Below are 18017 nucleotides of genomic sequence, written 5' to 3'. Positions count from 1 at the left end.
AAATCATGACACACTATGAGACAGAATACCATTCAGCCAATGAAATCACATTTTAGAAAAATTATCACATTGCCCATTAATGATATGGGGAAATACTTAATTCATACCATTATATGAAGAAGGTACATTGCCAAATATAATATGTAATTTATGGTCCCAATTTGAGGTTTAAAAAGCAAATACAGAGAGCCAAAGCATAAGAGACTCTTAAAAACAGAACAAGCTGAAGGTTGATGGGGGGTGGGAGGGAGGGGAGGGTGGGTGATGGGTATTGAGGAGGGCACCTTTTGGGATGAGCCCTGGGTGTTGTATGGAAACCAATTTGACAATAAATTTCATATATTGAAAAATAAAAATAAATAAATAAATAAATAAATAAATAAATAAATAAATAAATAGCAAATACAGCACCAGGGTGGCTCAGTTCGTTAAGTGTCTGACTTTGGCTCCGGTCATGATCTTGTGATTCGTGAGTTTAGCCCCCCATCGGGCTCTCTGCTGTCAGCAAGGAGCTCACTTTGGATCCTCTGTCCCCCTGTCTCTCTGCTCCTCCCCTGCTCACTCTCTCAAAATTAATAAATAAACTTTAAAAAAATAAAAAGCAAATACGGTATAGAGTGTACATATTATATATACAAAAACTGCTTAGGAAAAATGGATAGAAGATGAATCCAGAGGCACCTGGGTGACTCAGAGCGTCTGACTCTTGGTTTCGGCTCAGGTCATGATCTCACGGTTTCTTGAGTTCGAGCCCCACATCGGGCTCTGTGCTGACAGCATAGAGCCTAATTGGGATCCTCTGTCTCCCTCTCTCTCTGCCCCTCCCCCCAGTCACACTGTCTCTGTCTCAAAATAAATAAACTTAAAAAAAAAAATAATATGTGTCCAACATGTTAGAAGTTATCTCCAAGCAGAGGGATTATGAATGATTTTTTTTTACCTTTTTCTAAGTCTTTTCTGTATTTTCTAAATTTTCAACAATGAACACATATGATTTCATCAATATTATCTGAGAACTACATGTTGATGTACATAAGTACAACTATAAACAAATAGTGATGGTGTCTGCATTGGGGGATGAAGCTAGCAGAGGCCAGGCCAAGGGGGTCCTTTCTTGCTGAGGTGGGAGACTTCCAGAAGCAGTTAAGGGACTTGAGGAAATCTCAGGAAGGCATGTTTCCAGGACCATTCTATTGTGGATCTGTTCACAGTAACCTAAATTAGCCTCTAGCCTGAGTTAAAGCTTTGGCACTTGGAATGTAGGACTACAGCCTGGCTAAGATGGCTGGCTGCCCCTCCACCTCAGCTCTGTCACCCCTTGATTCTGTTGATGGTTTTCACATATTTCCCACCCGGAGGACCCTGGAACACAGAGTCAAGGAAAGTAGACCACAGATTCAAGCTCTCTGCCCCTGTCTTTTATATGCCATCCCAAGCATGGTATGTATGAGTAGGACTCATTTTGGAACATGTTAGAAAACGATGGAAAGAAAAATTTTAAAGGCAGAGCGTCTTAATTCTTCCATCCTATTAGGGTTTAAGCGAAAAATTAAAAGAACAACTATGTGAAAAATTAAAAAAACGAACTAGAGCATACATGTGTCCAGGAGTTTGACGGAGCCTGATACTTAGTTACTGCTTTGTAAACTGGGGATAGACTCTGTTGACTATTAAGAAGCAACACTTGGGGCGCCTGGGTGGCGCAGTCGGTTAAGCATCCGACTTCAGCCAGGTCATGATCTCGCGGTCTGTGAGTTCGAGCCCCGCGTCAGGTTCTGGGCTGATGGCTCAGAGCCTGGAGCCTGTTTCTGATTCTGTGTCTCCTTCTCTCTCTGCCCCTCCCCCGTTCATGCTCTGTCTCTCTCTGTCCCAAAAATAAATAAACGTTGAAAAAAAAAAATTTAAAAAAAAGAAGCAACGCTTATGGGCATCTAGTGCCATCTGGTGGTAAATTCTTAGAAACAGCTATTTTTATTCCTTAGAGTAAGTATTTCATTTCACCTTAAGAGAGTCCAATAAGATTAATATATGGGAAATGAATGAGGGGAGTGAACAGAAAACAGTGGTAATGGGAACCGCTGAACAGCATAAAAATACAAATACTTTAAAACAAATTCACTAGAAATTAGTTCTCAAAGCATAGTCCCCAGATCAGTGGAATCAGCATTGCCTAAGAGCTCATTAGAAATGCAAATTATCAGGCCCCCCTTCATACTTAGGGAGTTAGAGATGAAGTGGTTAGGGCCGAGCAATTTGTGTTGTAACAAGACCTCCAGGTGAGTCTGCTCCTGCATTCCTAAAACTGAAAACTGTAGCGTTAAGCAACAAGTCAGGTAGCTCTCCCTGATTAAAATCCCACCTCTGTGTCCCCACAGGTCAACTAACAATCCTAAGAAGGGACAAGTAAGCAGAGACCTCTCCCTACCTTGCAGTAATGAGTGGGAGCTCCTGGCCACACCCTGCCAACCAAAAGCTTACGTTGTAGACCGGAGGGGATCCCACCACAGAGAGCGACTCCACCAGATTCCCACCTGGGCAAGCTGTTCCAGAATCTGCCTGGGAAACTAGAGACCAATGATGTGATCGTTAGCAAGCAACTCAAGATGGAAGGCCCAGTGTGTGGGAGATCCCAACTGCAGATGCTGAGTTACTTAGGTCTCAACACACATTTAAAGCAGAGGTTCCTACCTATCTGCCACCATGAAAAGCAAAGGAAGAGTAGGTAGAAGGAGTCAGTTCATACCAAAAGGAAAATATAAAGGCATGGTTTAAGGAGACAAAAACGAATTCCATAGCAAAGTTTGATAAGCCCCAACCCAGACAAACATCCCTCCCTAGGCTGTTGGAGGCACCCACACAGAGATAACCCATTGTCGTGTGGACTGCTACCCTTTCCTTCTTCCCTTTCCAAGGCCACTGGCAACTCCAGGAATGTACAGCTAATCTTCTTCAGGAACACTGAGCACACAGACACATACTGGAGGTATGTGAGTGTTCATCAACAGCATGAGTCAGCACGTGTGCAGAAAAAGTGCAAGCTGTGAGACAGACTACTGTTAAAATCCTGATTTTGTACTTCCGTTTGGCTAAATATAGTGTCTCTGTCTCCTCTGTAAAGTGGGAATAGCAATACATCAGTCTGCATGGCAGGGAGAGTTTAGTGAGGTGGCAGAATTTAAGTGACCAGCACAATCTATTTTAATATCCTCTTCCCCTGGGTAAAGGATACCTTCTCCCCCAAGACTGTACAATGGAGACATTGGACAGTGTAAAGGCAACATCTTGACATGCCCCATGCTTATTTAGCACAACATCAGGCACACAGTAGGTGCTCAATAAATGTTTATTTGCTCAGCACGGTATAGAGTCATTGAAGGCTTGGCTCTGGTTTCCAGATTGCAATCTCCCCCATACCCCAGCTGCGTGATTTGGGACAAGATACTCAAACCCTCTTAGTTTTGGTTTCCTCATCTATAGAGTGGAGATAATAGGACCACTTCACAGGGTTCTGAGATCTAAATGAGAAGTAAATGGTAGCCACCGCTAGATAAAAGCAACTTTCACAGAGAAGATTAGGTGAGAGAATATAAAGTATGAAGTATGAATATCGGGCCCAATTGTATAGAGTTCATCTTGCCTTTAAATAATCCTCAAAGCAAAGTCATCACCAGCAGGGAACCTAGACAAAGTGGGAAAGAGGCAGCTTTACCCAAGCCACCCTGCCCTTCTTGCCTCCCTCTTCACCTCTCCCCTAGATGGTTCTACATACTGGAGCATCTGATGGTTAAAGGTGGGGGCAGTGAGAAGGTGCTGTGGTTCCTGGGCTTCCCCTTGGGAGCAGGGAAAGAGTATCATCTAGTTCTGAGTTTCCCAGCCGGTGGGTTCAAGCACACGAAATATTGATCCCCTCAGCACTCTGGGAATCTAGATGGCATTTAGAGGGTCACCAGGCCCCAGCCAGTTGTCTTAGGCCCCAAGAAATTCAAGTAATTATCCCAGCACACCGTATAAATATTGTCATCGTCTAAATGTGCCATAACATGAACAGCGTTTGAAATAACTCAATCTGATCCAGATGCCCCAAAAGCACTTAAACCAATGAAACAGGCAAGAGAATTCTGAGGGGTGCCTGGGTGGCTCAGTCAGTTGAGCATCTGACTCTTGATTTTGGCTCAGGTCATGATCTCTTGGTTGTGGAATCGAGCCCTGCATCGGGCCTCACATTGCACATTGGGCCTGCTTGAGATTCTCATTCTCTCTCTCTCTCTCTCTCTCTCTCTCTCTCTCTCTCTCCGCCCCCCCCCCCTTATGTCCCTGCCTTGCTCTCTCAAAAAAAAAAAAAACCATAGAATTTTGAGGAGTATCATAAAGTGATGAGATTTCAGGGCTGACAGTGAGTCCTCTTGCCACCCACCCCCAAGCTCTTCTGCTCTCAGCTCTGCAGTTTTCAGGCAAAAGACTAAAAAAGAGAAAAGGGAAAGTGAGCAAAAGTTGGAAGCCTGGGAGCTCCACCAGCCTCAGTCAGACCCCTGATGAGCTCTTGGTCCCCAAGACTCGTGGACAAGCAAGGCCAAGGGAGGTTACTGTGCCTAGGGGACCTCAAGGGGGATTTGATGGAGGAAAGGGCCAGCCAGGCCTGAGCTCTGAATGGTAAGTGGGAGGAATCTGGATGGGCAGAAAGCAAGACAAGCCTGTTCTCATGATGACAGTTACTCTGTCCCTTTATCTGAGTCTGCCTTGAAGGCATAAATGAGACCTTTAGCCCATTTATAGGGCAAGATATTACCTTGTTCCTTCCAGCACTTTGCGTGACAGATATTAATTCATGGGGAGGTGGAGAAATCCTGCTGGACTAATAATAGTAATAATAACTGCTTATATTATTGAGCACTTACCATGATCTAGGACCAGTAATGACTTCATTACATTATACTTCAGTTAGCTTTCACAGTAATTCCATAAGATAGGGCCCTGATTGTGCCCATTTTACAGATGAGGAAACCAAGTCTTCTTAGCATAAAAGTGGTAAAATTGGGGTAAGAGCACAGAAGCAAGAGCAAGCATTGGATAAATAGTAAAAAAAAAAGGAATTAGCTAAAGAGATATAGGCAACAAAGATGCACAATCCCAAACCCATCTTCTTTCTAGAACCAAGGCAGACAAGATGGGAAATCACGTGTTCTCTCTGCATTAAGAGAAGAGCAGCCCCCAGCAGAAAAGTTTGAGGTTGGCATTTGACAGGCCCATTGACAAAAGCAGATTGAATGCTCACCTGTTACGTTTGTGTCCGCAATAATAATTTCATCCACATAGAACCCACTCGTCTCCTGAGACAGAGGGAGGAGGTCAATCTGATGAACCAACACAGAGGAGTTTGCCAGAGGCAGCTGGGAATACTCAGGGTGATGCACACAAGACTCCCAGAGGTCAGTGCAAGTGAACTGCCAGCTGAAAAACAAGACCACAGGCGAAATGGACCTCTCTGTGTGCACCTGAGACCCTTTCCTGAAGAACCCAAGTTCACAGACCTGGGGGCCTGGGGACTGTGCAGCCAGGAGAGACACCCTAAGAAGCCCTGCACCCAAACAGTCCTGTGTGCCCCAGGTACAAGCCTCCTGTCCAAGACAGGCTCGGCTCAGCCTGTGATATCACACAAGTGAGGCACACTTCAAGGCAATCGTTTGTTCATGACACTCAATGTCAGCATTTTCAAATTACAGTATAATTAGGTATCTTAGGCAGGTATATGTTAGGCTATAACCTCAGAGAAGACTAACATTCCTGGACACACTCAGGTTTAAAACCACTTACAAAACCCGTAAGAGTTAAATGAAAAGAACACTGAATCAAGGGATCAAAGATGCATAAGTTTTATTCCAGAGTCTTTGCTTACTCGCTGTACAAATCTTAGTGACTCCCAAATTCTCTGGGTCCCAATTTTTCTCATCTGTAATTTCAAGCAATGGTCTCTGAAATCTCTTCTAGGAGCACCTGGGTGGCTCGGTCAGTTAAGCGTCCGACTCTTGGTTTTGGCTTAGGTCATGATCTCACAGTTTGTGAGTTTGAGCCCCATGTCAGGCTCTGCACTGACTGCTTGGGATTCTCTCTCTCCCTCTCGCCCTCTCTCTCTCTGCCACTCCCCTGCCCACTTGCTCTCTCTCTCTCAAAAGAAACAAACATATAAAATACAATAATAAAGTAAAATAAAATCTTATCAAATAAAAATCTCTTTTCCAGATATGTTCTATGATTCTATCCCTATGAAAAGTGTCAGATCACTTCTAAAACGTATTCTATTCCTAACAATTAACCACTCTTAAACCTCTTAGTCAAATAAAATGAATTTGAAGCCCTAGTTAGTATCTGAGGCCCAAGGGGCACCTGGGTGGCTCATTCAGTTAAGCCTCTGACTGCAACTCAAGTCCTGATCTCACTGTTGGTGAGTTCAAGCCCCACACCAGACTCACTGCTGACAGCACAGAGCCTGGAGCCTGCTTTGGATTCTGTGTCTCCCTCATTCTCTGCCCCTCCACCACAAATGCTCCCTCACTTTCAACAATAAACAAACATTGAAAAAAATTTTTTTTAACATCCAAGGCCCAAATTAAGAGATCGTTAGTACCTCACGTGGACCACTGTCCCCAAGAGAGCTAATGATCCCAGCTGGAAGAATTCCCACCACACCTCCCCACAGATTCACTACCTGTTGGGACTGGTCCCTACGAGACTCCAGTCACAGGTGGCGTTCTTCTTAACAAAGTTTTGAAAGTCAGTTGTGAAAACCACGGTCACCTTCAGGATGTTAGTCGTGTGGCCTCTGTATGCAATGCACAACTATGGACACCAAATAAGCACAGAGTTGTGTTAGTGCAAGAAGCAGCCATTCAAGCAATGAGTAATGAAGGGAGTCCACCTCCCTAGAAGCCTGCCTCGTGTTGTGAGAGAGCCATCCCAGGTCCTCTACTCCCAAAGTTTACTAGTCTCACTAAAAAAAGACATAATCAGAATAAATTGTTATTTACTCCACAGAGAGTTATTAAATGCCTACCACTGGGCTAGGAAGTTCGGATTTTAGAGTATCTCCATGAGAAAAACCCCTATTCTGACCAGTTACCTATGCAACCTTGATCAAGTCACTTACCCTCTCTGAGCTTCAGTTCCTTAACTCTAACTCGCTGGCATCCTTGGTTTCTGAGTTCAATAAAATTGCCCTGAGGAGACTTTATAGCAAGATTTTTCCACTTTTGATCTTTTGGACTGGATAATTCCTTTCTGTGAGGGGGCTGTCCTGTGCACTGTGGGATGTTTTGTGACATCCCTAGAAACTAGCCACTGCATGCCAGTAGCACTTCCCCAGGTGTGACAACCAAAAATGTCTCCATAATTGCAAGCCTTTCCCAAGGAGGCAAAATTGCCCCTTTGGGAGCCTCTACTGTAGAGGAGAAGCCAAAAGATGCCCATCTAGTCCCAGCTCCCACTGAAACTGATCAGAGATGGAGTTTCATTTTATTTATTTTGAGAGAGAACATGTGTGCAATTGGGAGAGGAGCAGAGAAAGAGGGGAGAGAGAGAATCCCAAGCAGGCTCTGCACTGTCAGCACAGAGCCTGATATGGGTCTCGAACCCATGGACCATGAGATCATGACCTGAGCCGAAATCAAGAGTCAGACTCAACTGACCGAGCCACCCAGGTGCCTCTCGGAGATGGAATTTTGATGAGTATTGGAGAATGATATGATTTCAGGGATGAAAGAGAATCCTCTTGCCACCCACCCCCAAGTACTGCCATGAGTTCAGCCACCCCCTTGGGCTCACTCAGGGGCCCAAAGAGCAAACAAGCTGCACTCTTTCACAAAAGATGGCAGCGCTTGACACAAGGGATTGAAGTTATTCAAGAAGTGTGCTGGTCAATCCATCAGTAAACAAATAACTATAAATAACAGTAACTAGCATTAACTAGGTCCTAACCACTGCATACACTGCAACCTTCAACACAATTCTAGACCTTACCACTACCCATTTTACAGAGGAGTAAACTAAAACAAGACACTGAGGACATATAGGGGGGTAGAGTCAAAATTCAAAACCAGATAGTCTGGAGGTGTCTGCATGGCTCAGTTGGTTAAGTGTCCAACTTCAGCTCAGGTCATGATCTCATGGTTTGTGGGTTCCAGCCCCACATCAGTCTCTGTACTGACAGCTCAGAGCCTGGAGCCTGCTAAGGATTCTGTGTCATCTCCTCTCTCCACCCCTCCCCTACTCGCGTTCTGTCTCTCTCTCTCTCTCAAAAATAAATAAACATTTTAAATTAAATAAAATATAAAAATGTAATTAATAAATTAAATAAAATTAATTAATTAAATAAAAATTAAATAAATATTTAAATAAAAATTATTTAATATTTAAATAAATATTAAATAAAATTTAATATTTAATTTAATATTTAAATAAATATTTAAATAAAAATTTAAAAATTATAAAATAAAACAAAATAGTTTGACTACAGAGTCTGCACTCCCGCCTAGTGAGCAAAGAAAATACTGGAGCTTATAAAAACGTCCATAGGTCTCACAGCTAAGACAAAGGCATCTAACTAATAAGAACCAGAAGTATCTGTTCACCACTTGAAACAGCAGCTAAGAAACCTGGAACCTCAGCCCAAAATGCCTTGGGCAAATCATGGCAATCACTCTTTCATGCTCCTGCTTCACCAATCTCAATGCCAGAGAATAATGCCAACCCCTCCCTACCCACTTCACCTGGCATCCTGATGACTGCTACTTACGTGTGTGTACCGATCTAGCCAGTAGCCCTTCTGGGCAGCCGGGGGTGTTAGGACAAGGCGTCGAGGCTGGTGGAGGCTGAATCTCCCACAGTAGGGCTCTGTCGCACTGGTGAGGTCCCCCTCAAAGCTGGAACCTTCTGGACCTGGATACAGATAAAATAGGAAGACAGGCATAAATGTTGAATAAGACAGCTTCTTGACATGTGTAGAGGGATCGGGTTATGAGTGCACCATGACAGCAGCCCTTCAGCCCTCGGGTGAGCTGGGCCAGGCTTGGGCTTAAAGGCTCCTGCTGTTAAGAACCCCATTCTGCCTGCCACAGAGCATCAAACATCTATTACCATTTTCTGTATGTACCATGACATGAAAAACTGTTGAGAAGCAAAGAGACAAGGAATGCTGACTGGAATTTAGTTCACCTTAGCATTTTAAAAACATGCTCTCACATTTTTAGAATTTGCTAAGACGACTATTTCACGTAACAACTTCTTTATTTGGATACAATTTGGGGCGCCTGGGTGGTTCAGTCAGTTAAGCATCGGACTCTGTTTCAGCTCGGATCATGACCTCATGGTTTTGTGAGTTCAAGCCCCATGTTGGGCTCTGCGCTGACAGTGTGGAGCCTGCTTGGGATTCTTTCTCTCTCTCCATCTCTGGCCCTTCCCTGCTCACACTGTCTCTGTCTCTCTCAAAAATAAACAAAAAAAATTTTTGAATTAAATAAGATATGCCGTTTTAGGGATTTTGTTCCCGCATGCGTGGTTTGCCTTCCCCCACTATATGGAATGGGTAGTACTGAGCTCCACCTGACAGCTCACCGCGAATGCCTTCTCTTTCTCTGGCACCCACACCAAGGAGCTTCCTCCCACGTGTGTAATCACTCTCTTGGCCACTCAGGGTCCAAATCCACTTTCCATATCTTTTCTTGACTCTGGTGGCAGGAAATGAAGATTGTTCCCATTTTACAGAATAAAGAGAGAAGACCACGATAGAGAAGAGGATCTGCATTTGTCAAGCCAAGGACAGCGCATACCTTGTTCAAATCCAAGCCAGAGTAGGATGTTGGCTGAAAGGGGTTCCAGTTGGCATTTGACTGCAAGTAACTTCTCAATAGCTACTTGAATCTGCTTAAAAAAAAAAAACTATTAAAGGGCGCCTAGGTGGCTCAGTTGGTTAAGCATCTGACTTCGGCTCAGGTCATGAACTCGCGGTTTGTGAGTTCAAGCCCCATGTCAGGCTCTGTGCTGACAGCTCAGAGCCTGGAGCCTGCTTCAGATTCTGTGTCTCCCCCTCTTTCCGCCCCTCCCCCACTCATGCTCTGTCTCTCTCAAAAATAAGTAAACATTAAAAAAAAGTTTTTTTTTTAAAACTGTCAAGAGTTTATACAGTGGGGATAAAGACACCCACCCCCAGTTCCCCCACCCGTCATTATTGAAAGAAGTTTCCCACCTGATGGGCTGTGGCATTTGCAGGGACTGGCTGGCTAGAGACATTGTCCCACGTAAGGAAGAAGTTCCGTCTGCCAGACAGAGTCAGCATCTAAAATGTCAAGAGTGACAAGACTGAATGACATATGCTAATCAAGCCAGAGAAACTCAGGATATATCTCCTCCGCTTGCTATCTCCTTTTATTTATAATTTAAATTTTGTCTAAACTCACTATCACCTAGAGCTATCTAGGGACCAAGTGTCATCACCGAGTGGAAACGTTCCCATGTCTATCCCCCTGTTCATCCGTTCCCCTTCTTTTCTGTAGGGTGCCAGACTTAAATGTTCCCACTGAATGGCCTCCTTTCAGCCCTTCTCACCATCACTCTTTCCAGGGGGTGGCCTGGTGGGCAAGAGCAGCCACATGGCACGCCACACTCTCTCAGACGCTTATTCAGTCTCTGCTTTGCTGCTAGCATGTTCCCTGACAGGCACATTATACTTTTATTATGAAGTAAGATCTATCCTCTTACATCACTTGCTCTTTTCTACTTCACTCTGTGGTTATTTGTTTACATGTTTTACTATTAGACTGTAAGCTTCAAAAGCAGAGTCCATATTGACTCATCTTTGTACACCAAAAAGTGAATTGAAAGTACACTGAGATAGTTCAACAAAAATATGGGGCACATCTGAGAGACCCGAAAACCTTGACCTTTGCAAAGTTGATGTAGAAAACACCATCTTTCCCTATGGGTAAATAGGGCCTGAATCTGTAAAAGCAATGGGATCTTGTGTGTGTACACATATGTGCATGCCTACACAAGTGTGTATGTTTGGAGGACCGTATCTCTACACTGGGGAAAACATTTCCAAAAGAGGACTTACCTGGAAACTTGACCATGAGTAAAGTTATATTCATAATAAGACTTTGCGTTTTCTTCTTAGATGTCTTCACAACCCCTATTGGATAGATATCCTATCTCATGGGGAGCAGAGTTATCATTACACCTCAAGTCTCCTGGCTCCCAGCTAGTGATCCTTCCACTAGACAAGACTATGCTCATTCCAGAGTTCAGCCCCTGACTCTAACCCCACAGGACAAGGAAGAGACACAAACCTGGATTTCCGGAAGTCTCTGGGCACGGATTCGGATCTGATGCTTCTCCCGGAGGTAAGTGCTGACCACAGCGGGGTTCAGCCAGGTGTTGTGGATCTGGACACCAATTCTCATTCCCCTGCTGGGGACCCTCCCATAATGCTCTGCTTCCAGGTAGTACCTGGTACCACCAACCAGCTCTAATTTGGGAGTCTTCCGCTGCCAGGTCCCTTCATTCCCATGATGCTCCCAGGCATCAAACCAGTCAGCAGTGCCCACGCTGATGGAGGCCACTTTCACCTGTGGCCCAATAAGCATGTCACTATCAGAACTATGAAGCTTATGAGCATTTTTTTTTCTCAATTAGCAAATGTCTGGACAGCTATGAATAGGGTCTTTGGAATGGTCTGCTTTTCCAACAAGTTAGCTCAGTCACACTAATGTCTGTGGTTGTATACGATCCTCCACTCCCCCCTCTGTCTCTCTATCAAACTGTATTCAGATGAGGCTGGATGGGCCATGTATAGAGCAAAGAGAGCCAACCTGGAAACCTGGCTTTACATGATACTATGGACAAAATAGTTCTAAGCCATTTGAGAAACCTAGAAGGACTTGACCACATCAGAATCTATGATGTTTCTCTAGCCAATCAGCAAAGCAATTTCATAGAAGCATGTTAATAATTTGAGGGGGAAATGTGGTTCTTTGTCAATGGCACTATTGAATTTTGGCTTTTTGTTAGAAGCAGTTTTTGAGAGAGAGAAAGCAAGCATGAGCAGAGGAGGGGCAGACGGAGGGAGAGAGAGGGAAGGAGAGAGAAAGAGAGAGAGAGAGAGGGAGGGAGAGGGAATCTTTTAAGTGGCTCCATGCCCAGTGCAGAGCCCAACACAGGGCTCGATCTCACGAACTGTGAGATCATGACCTGAGCTGAAATCAAGAGTTGGACACAGCCGACTCAGCCACCCAGGCACCCCAAGCACTTTTTCTTATTCTTCAAAGCTGATCAGGGAATTCCTAAATAAGACTGGCTACATCTCTACCCAAAAATCAGTGCAAAAGGCACAAGTTTTAGAATCAGACAGATAGGAGTTTGAGCCCTAAATATGCCTCTTATGACCCTAGTGACTCTGGATTGGCCACTCCCAAACCTCAATTTCCTTATCTGGAAAATGGAGATAAATATACTCAGCTCACAGAGATGCTGTGAAGATTAGAGACAAGGTATATAAAATGCAGCTTAATGCCTGGCTTCGAGTAAGTGCTTAATGAATGTGCCAACACATTCAACCAAATTCATTTTCAACAATTAAAATCATATCAATTAGGTCTCAATTTTTTTAAATTAACAAAAAATAAGTCCATTCCCTCCACAAAACAAAACATTAAAATCCCTGGTTGCTTAGTGGCATGTTACAACTATTAGTAGAATATGAGAGCTTTAGTATTTTTTTTTTTTAAGAATGAAAGACTGGGGACAAGAAAAAGGAAAGTAAGAGGAAGGTGAATACCTTGGTCCTTGGGTCCTCTGACTGACTGAGGTACAGGGAAGCTTGATCATCAGCCTGGACCCAGAAAGTGTAATTATTGGTCTCTGGAGCCACAAAGAATCCACTGAGCCGTGCTCTGGAAAGCAGAGAAACACAGAGAAGTGAGAGCAACCAGTGCCTGAATCACTGACCCGACAAGTGGGTGCCCTTGTACTTTGTTTTTCTTTATGGCGATGAGGAAGAAACACGGGACTCTTGTGCCACAGGAGTGGCCAGAGTACTCTGTAAACAGCTATTCCTGTGGCACCTGCTAATCATTCTCTCAACACATCTCTTCGCAGTGGCCATGACTACCTTCACAGTCATGTACCTTTGGGAAAGTTGCAGCCGCAGCACGGGACTGTCTGGAGGCTTAGCATTTACTAACAGCTAGTGGATTGTAGGGGCTCAATCAATAGAAATATTATTCTTATTATTATATATAAAGAGATCACCAATAAGAATTTTCTCTGACTTGTTCCAGAACCTTGGTTTCTTGTCTCCTACTCCAACATATCATACTTCATGAGGTATATTAGATCACTCCTCTGACTAAAGTCAGTTATTAGCTGCATCACATGTGTGCATATGCATAGCTGTAAGTGGCAATCACAAATTATCAAATGTGTTTCCTGTTGAATAATCTTACTTGACTTGTGGACAACACTTTGCAGTTCTTTATGAAGGGGATAAAGTGATAGGCTTGAAATAACCCCAAATAATGTTAAGAAAAGCTTCTATTTTATCTCCCTCGTGGTGGACATCAAGGTCATAGAAGCAGGTGTTTATGTGAGGTTTCACAGACTGGTGGCTCTCTTTAAAATATATTCCTATGGGTGAAGAAGGATATGTGCATAATGAAGCATGGGAGACTTGTGGAGAAATCACAAGACTTGAAATCAGAAAAAATCAGAGCTTAGTTCTGCTACTTGATAATTGTATATAATATTAGATAATTTTCTAACATTAGAAAAGCACTTTACCTATCAGGGACTATAGTTCCTCATCTGCAAACTAGACCTATAAATACATCTTCAGTTGTGGCATCTCATGAACTAACTTGTCTTCAAAGGCCTAGAGCATAGTAATAAGTCAATATATGTCAGTTGAACTGAATAAGATCAGGAGACACACTGGATACACTGAGGAATGTCAGGACATGCTGTCTTGCCTTGCTCTGTTGGCTGAATGTGCACATGACTAGGTTGGTCATTCCTCAAGATAATGACCTTGCTCTCAACCTTCTATTCTTGGTGTTGTTAATGTTTGTTTATTTTTGAGAGAGACAAAGATAGAGACAGAGACAGAGCATAAGCAGGAAAGGGGCAGAGAGAGAGAGGGAGACAGAATCTGAAGCAGGCTCCAGGCTCTGAGCTGTCAGCACGGAGCCCGATGCAGGACTCAAACTCACAAGCCGTGAGATCATGACCTGAGCCAAAGTTGGACGCTTAACCGACTGAGCCACCCAGGTGCCCCTCAACCTTCTAAACCTCTTTGAACACAATGTTGTGTTTAATGTAGGTTATCAGTAAATAATTTTTAATTGTTTGAAGGTCTACTAATTAAATGTTATCTCACAAAAAGAGGGCAGATTTGCCCTGAGTTTACCAGAAACCTCAATACCTACAGAGAGTATTTTTCTAATTAAATATTATGGCCCACACAGAAAAGTCCACTAAATGTGTCAACAATTCCAAATTAACAGACATAACCTACAACTTCGAAGAAGGTTGCAGGCAATTTTATGAAACATAAATGTTTAATGTTTAAGATAAACTTGTGACCTTAGTAGTAGAGACAGATATGGCTAAGTAATGATCAAACTATCTCAATAAATACCAAGAATATTTTCTGAAAATCATTTTGAAAATAACTGCTTTAAAGGTCCATAAATATAATAATTTATCAATTAATTAATATGCCAATTTTTTAATTTAAAATTTTTGAATTGTAAAGAAATGAAGGACAAAGAGAATGGAAAGAGTTACTCTGATTTGTGGCTCCTCCAAATGGCAGTTAAAGAGACACTCCATGCAGGAGGTACATACAGTCAAATGTTCTTTTGTATTTTGAGGTGGTCTCTCTCCTTAACACTCCCACACACACTGAATATAGCTGAAAGGTTTTCCTTTGAACATTATTGATGATTCTCAGAAACCATGATAAAGATGTATCATTGCATGCCACAAGGGACCACAACAATTGCCACTTTAAAACTATGCATTGGTGGTTAAATACCCAGTTAGTAAGGCTTCTGGGACAAGAGACTATTCTGTTCACAGATTTTCTTCCCTACTTGGCTTCTTCAAGGTCTGAGATTCCCTGAACAGGGAACAAAGTCTTTCATTCCACAACTGAGTTGAAATTTAAAATGGCCAAATCCTTGGAGGAAGGCACAGAATGGCTGGAATTCACATTCAGGGGTCATGACCAACCTCTTTGAGAGGAGGTTTGGAGAGAGAAGAAATCCATCACACTGTCAAGGATCCATCCCTCTATGTACACTGAGAGCACACTAAGGAAACAGTGTGTCTAAGCAATTCTCAACTTTTTATATTTTTAAGGCCACTTTAGGAAACTACACATTTCAGCCAGGTCCTCAAAGTGATTAAAAATATTCACAGCAACACTAACAGGAATACCATAATCACGTTGCCGTCACTGCTACAGAAAACAATGCCCATAATAGCTTCCCCTGCTATTCACCAGCCACTGGGTTGACCTTTGGCACCGAGTAGTTGTTCCAGCAGACATGCTTGCTTTCCAGCCTTTGCTCCCTCATATGACCAGAAAGCATATGCTTGCTTCTTTCTTTGGCATCAGCCAGATGTTGGTTTCATGTCTTAGCCACGTACCTACAGCAAGTTTTACGGTGCTCTCATCCAAGTACCCTGGCTTACCCAGATTAATGTTCCAATTACTAGTCATATCCAAAGCAGACTATAAACTGACTTGTAGAAAATATAAATTTTACCTATTGATCAAAATTCAGCATGTACCTAAAAAGGCTTGTGCTATACCAGCATGACCAACACTAGTTGAGAATACTGATCAAACTGTTGTTGAGTTGGTGGGTGTTAGAGTTTTTCCCCTGGAAACCTCATTGCTTACCTATCTCCTGGTCTCACCTAGGTTAGTAAAGACACTTTTGATATAAACTCCCACTTTTCCTACAGCATACCTGAAGGGTTGCCCTTCTTTTGACCAAAATCCAAATGGAGAACTGGCATTAGGAACAATCTGCCACCAGTACCCAGAAGTGGCTGCAGTCAGATCCAAGTCCTCAGCAGCATCTCCAACTTCAAAAAGCAGCCCTCGATTGCCTGTAAGACAAGTATACCTCAGAAACATCAGAGGACCTTCATCCTCCATTTGGGGAAATACTTTACCTCAGATAACACAGTGAAGATGATCCAGCTACTATCTACAGAGGTGAGTCAACTGAGACCCAGATGTTGCAGTCATGTGAGAGGTTCTATAGATAACACAAATGTTCCAGAAAGCAGAAAATATTGTTTGGTGTAGGATTTAGCCTCTTGGAAAGATACACTTGATAAAAAGCAATGATAAAAAAAATATTGGGAAATATTTTCAAGGGACCAGAGACAAGTAGGGAGTCTTTTCTAATGAGAGTGTCAGGGAAAGAGAAACCCGTCCTGTGGAGAATTGACAGAGCAAACAAAATGCTGTGAGCCCAACATGAACTTGGGCTCTGACTTATCTTGTTCAGGAGAGAGTTTCAGTATTTTAAGGTCTAGTTCAACCTGGGAACACTATTCCCTACAACCCTTTGTTCCCAGAAAATTGGCAATCCTTAAATTTTTTCACGTAACGGCCCCAATTTGTGGACTCACACATGGAACAAATTACGTGCCGTACAGCTATGATGTGATATTTTTAATGATATTTTACTTACTAATTTGTGTTTTATATTAAGCAAACTCTGACACCAGAGGTACACGTACAATCAATATTGCATACTAACTTGGACTGCGGGTGCCACTATGGAATCATACATGTGTGGATTCAGATTCCAGCTTTGCCACTTACTAGACCTGTGGCTTTGAGCAAGCAAACTGTTTAATGCCTTCATTCTCTGAGCATCAAAATGGGGTCAATAATAGAGATAACGCACTAAAGACTAAGGGAGATTGAGTTATACGTCAATTGTATCTCAATAAACCTGGGGGGAGGGGGAATGAGTCAATTTGACAATTCTGGCAAAAAAAAAAAAAAGACTTAGGGAGTCTAAACTATATACACAAAGAGCCTGAAATATGGTAAGTTTTCAATAAAGGATAGCTGTGGTAATTATTATTATTTTAAACTACTACTGTTGTTCCCTGTTAAATCCAACAAAAAAAGGAAATAGAAAAGGAACAAGCAGAAAAATAGGAGCGTATTTAATCTACTACTTGGATTTGTGGATAACTGTTGTGATGTCTGCCCTGTGCATGGAAAGATGTTCTGGGCAACCCTGGCCTCCACTCAGGAGACCAGCTGCACCACCACCACCATCTTGGCTGTAACAGCCAGTTGTTGCCAAATGTGCCCTGGGGACCATTGAGAACCACTGCTTTACGCAGTAATTTGCCCTACTTTCATAGAAGAAACTTCAAAAGGTCTTCATAAAGGACGTTAACTCCCAAGAACAGCTGCATTCAGCTAATTATCCTACCACTACCCAAGCAGCTAAAGCACTGAACGAGGAGAGAGCTCTCTATTTCCTGACAGGAAACACACATTCTCTCCAGCACTTGCTTCAGTAGTTTTGTTCCCTTGGATGGGAGCTCTCCTTGAGTAAAAACTGCAGATCTGGGACCTGAAGAATGCTCAAGCCAAAGCTTTTACATGCATTTTCACACTCGAATGGCCTTTCTTTAGAAAGGTTTCTCCCCCTGCTGGGTTACTTTCCCTGTAAGTGCCGAACTTCTGGAGTTGAGCTCTCTGTCTGTGGTTTCACCATGAAGTCAGCCCCTTATGGGGCAGGTAAGGAATAGAGACGTGCAGCCTGTGGTTCCAGGCTACATAACACACCAACCACCCTTAGTCCCTAACTATGCCTGAGCTTGCAGTTCTAACGCTCACCAGAAAAGTGTTCCAATGGTGCGCTTTTAAGCTGCAGCCCTGAGGCGGAAGCTTTACACAGAAAGGAACAAGTAGAACCTGCCACCTTGCC

The 18017-nt window shown here is 43.1% G+C and overlaps 1 protein-coding gene across 1 annotated transcript in view; it reads right to left on the bottom strand.

Annotated features, from left to right (window-relative positions):
- The window catches only part of PKHD1 (PKHD1 ciliary IPT domain containing fibrocystin/polyductin), a 484216-nt gene that overhangs the window by 441638 nt on the left and 24561 nt on the right, over window positions 1–18017 (bottom strand). The window contains exons 13-21 of the mRNA XM_047102754.1: window positions 16020–16161; window positions 12821–12935; window positions 11334–11612; window positions 10235–10324; window positions 9819–9909; window positions 8786–8928; window positions 6704–6834; window positions 5273–5448; window positions 2426–2564 (exon numbers count right to left, since the gene is read on the bottom strand). Coding sequence (XP_046958710.1) covers window positions 2426–2564; window positions 5273–5448; window positions 6704–6834; window positions 8786–8928; window positions 9819–9909; window positions 10235–10324; window positions 11334–11612; window positions 12821–12935; window positions 16020–16161 — 1306 coding nt within the window. The remainder of the gene's footprint in view (window positions 1–2425; window positions 2565–5272; window positions 5449–6703; window positions 6835–8785; window positions 8929–9818; window positions 9910–10234; window positions 10325–11333; window positions 11613–12820; window positions 12936–16019; window positions 16162–18017) is intronic.

Source organism: Lynx rufus, unplaced genomic scaffold (genome assembly GCF_022079265.1).
Source record: "Lynx rufus isolate CCGP_SWC_20201006 ecotype Redwood Valley unplaced genomic scaffold, mLynRuf1.p SCAF_6, whole genome shotgun sequence".
NCBI lineage: Eukaryota > Metazoa > Chordata > Mammalia > Carnivora > Felidae > Lynx > Lynx rufus.
Note: the sequence above shows the minus strand (reverse complement) of the source record. Positions and strands in the feature narration are given on the sequence as shown.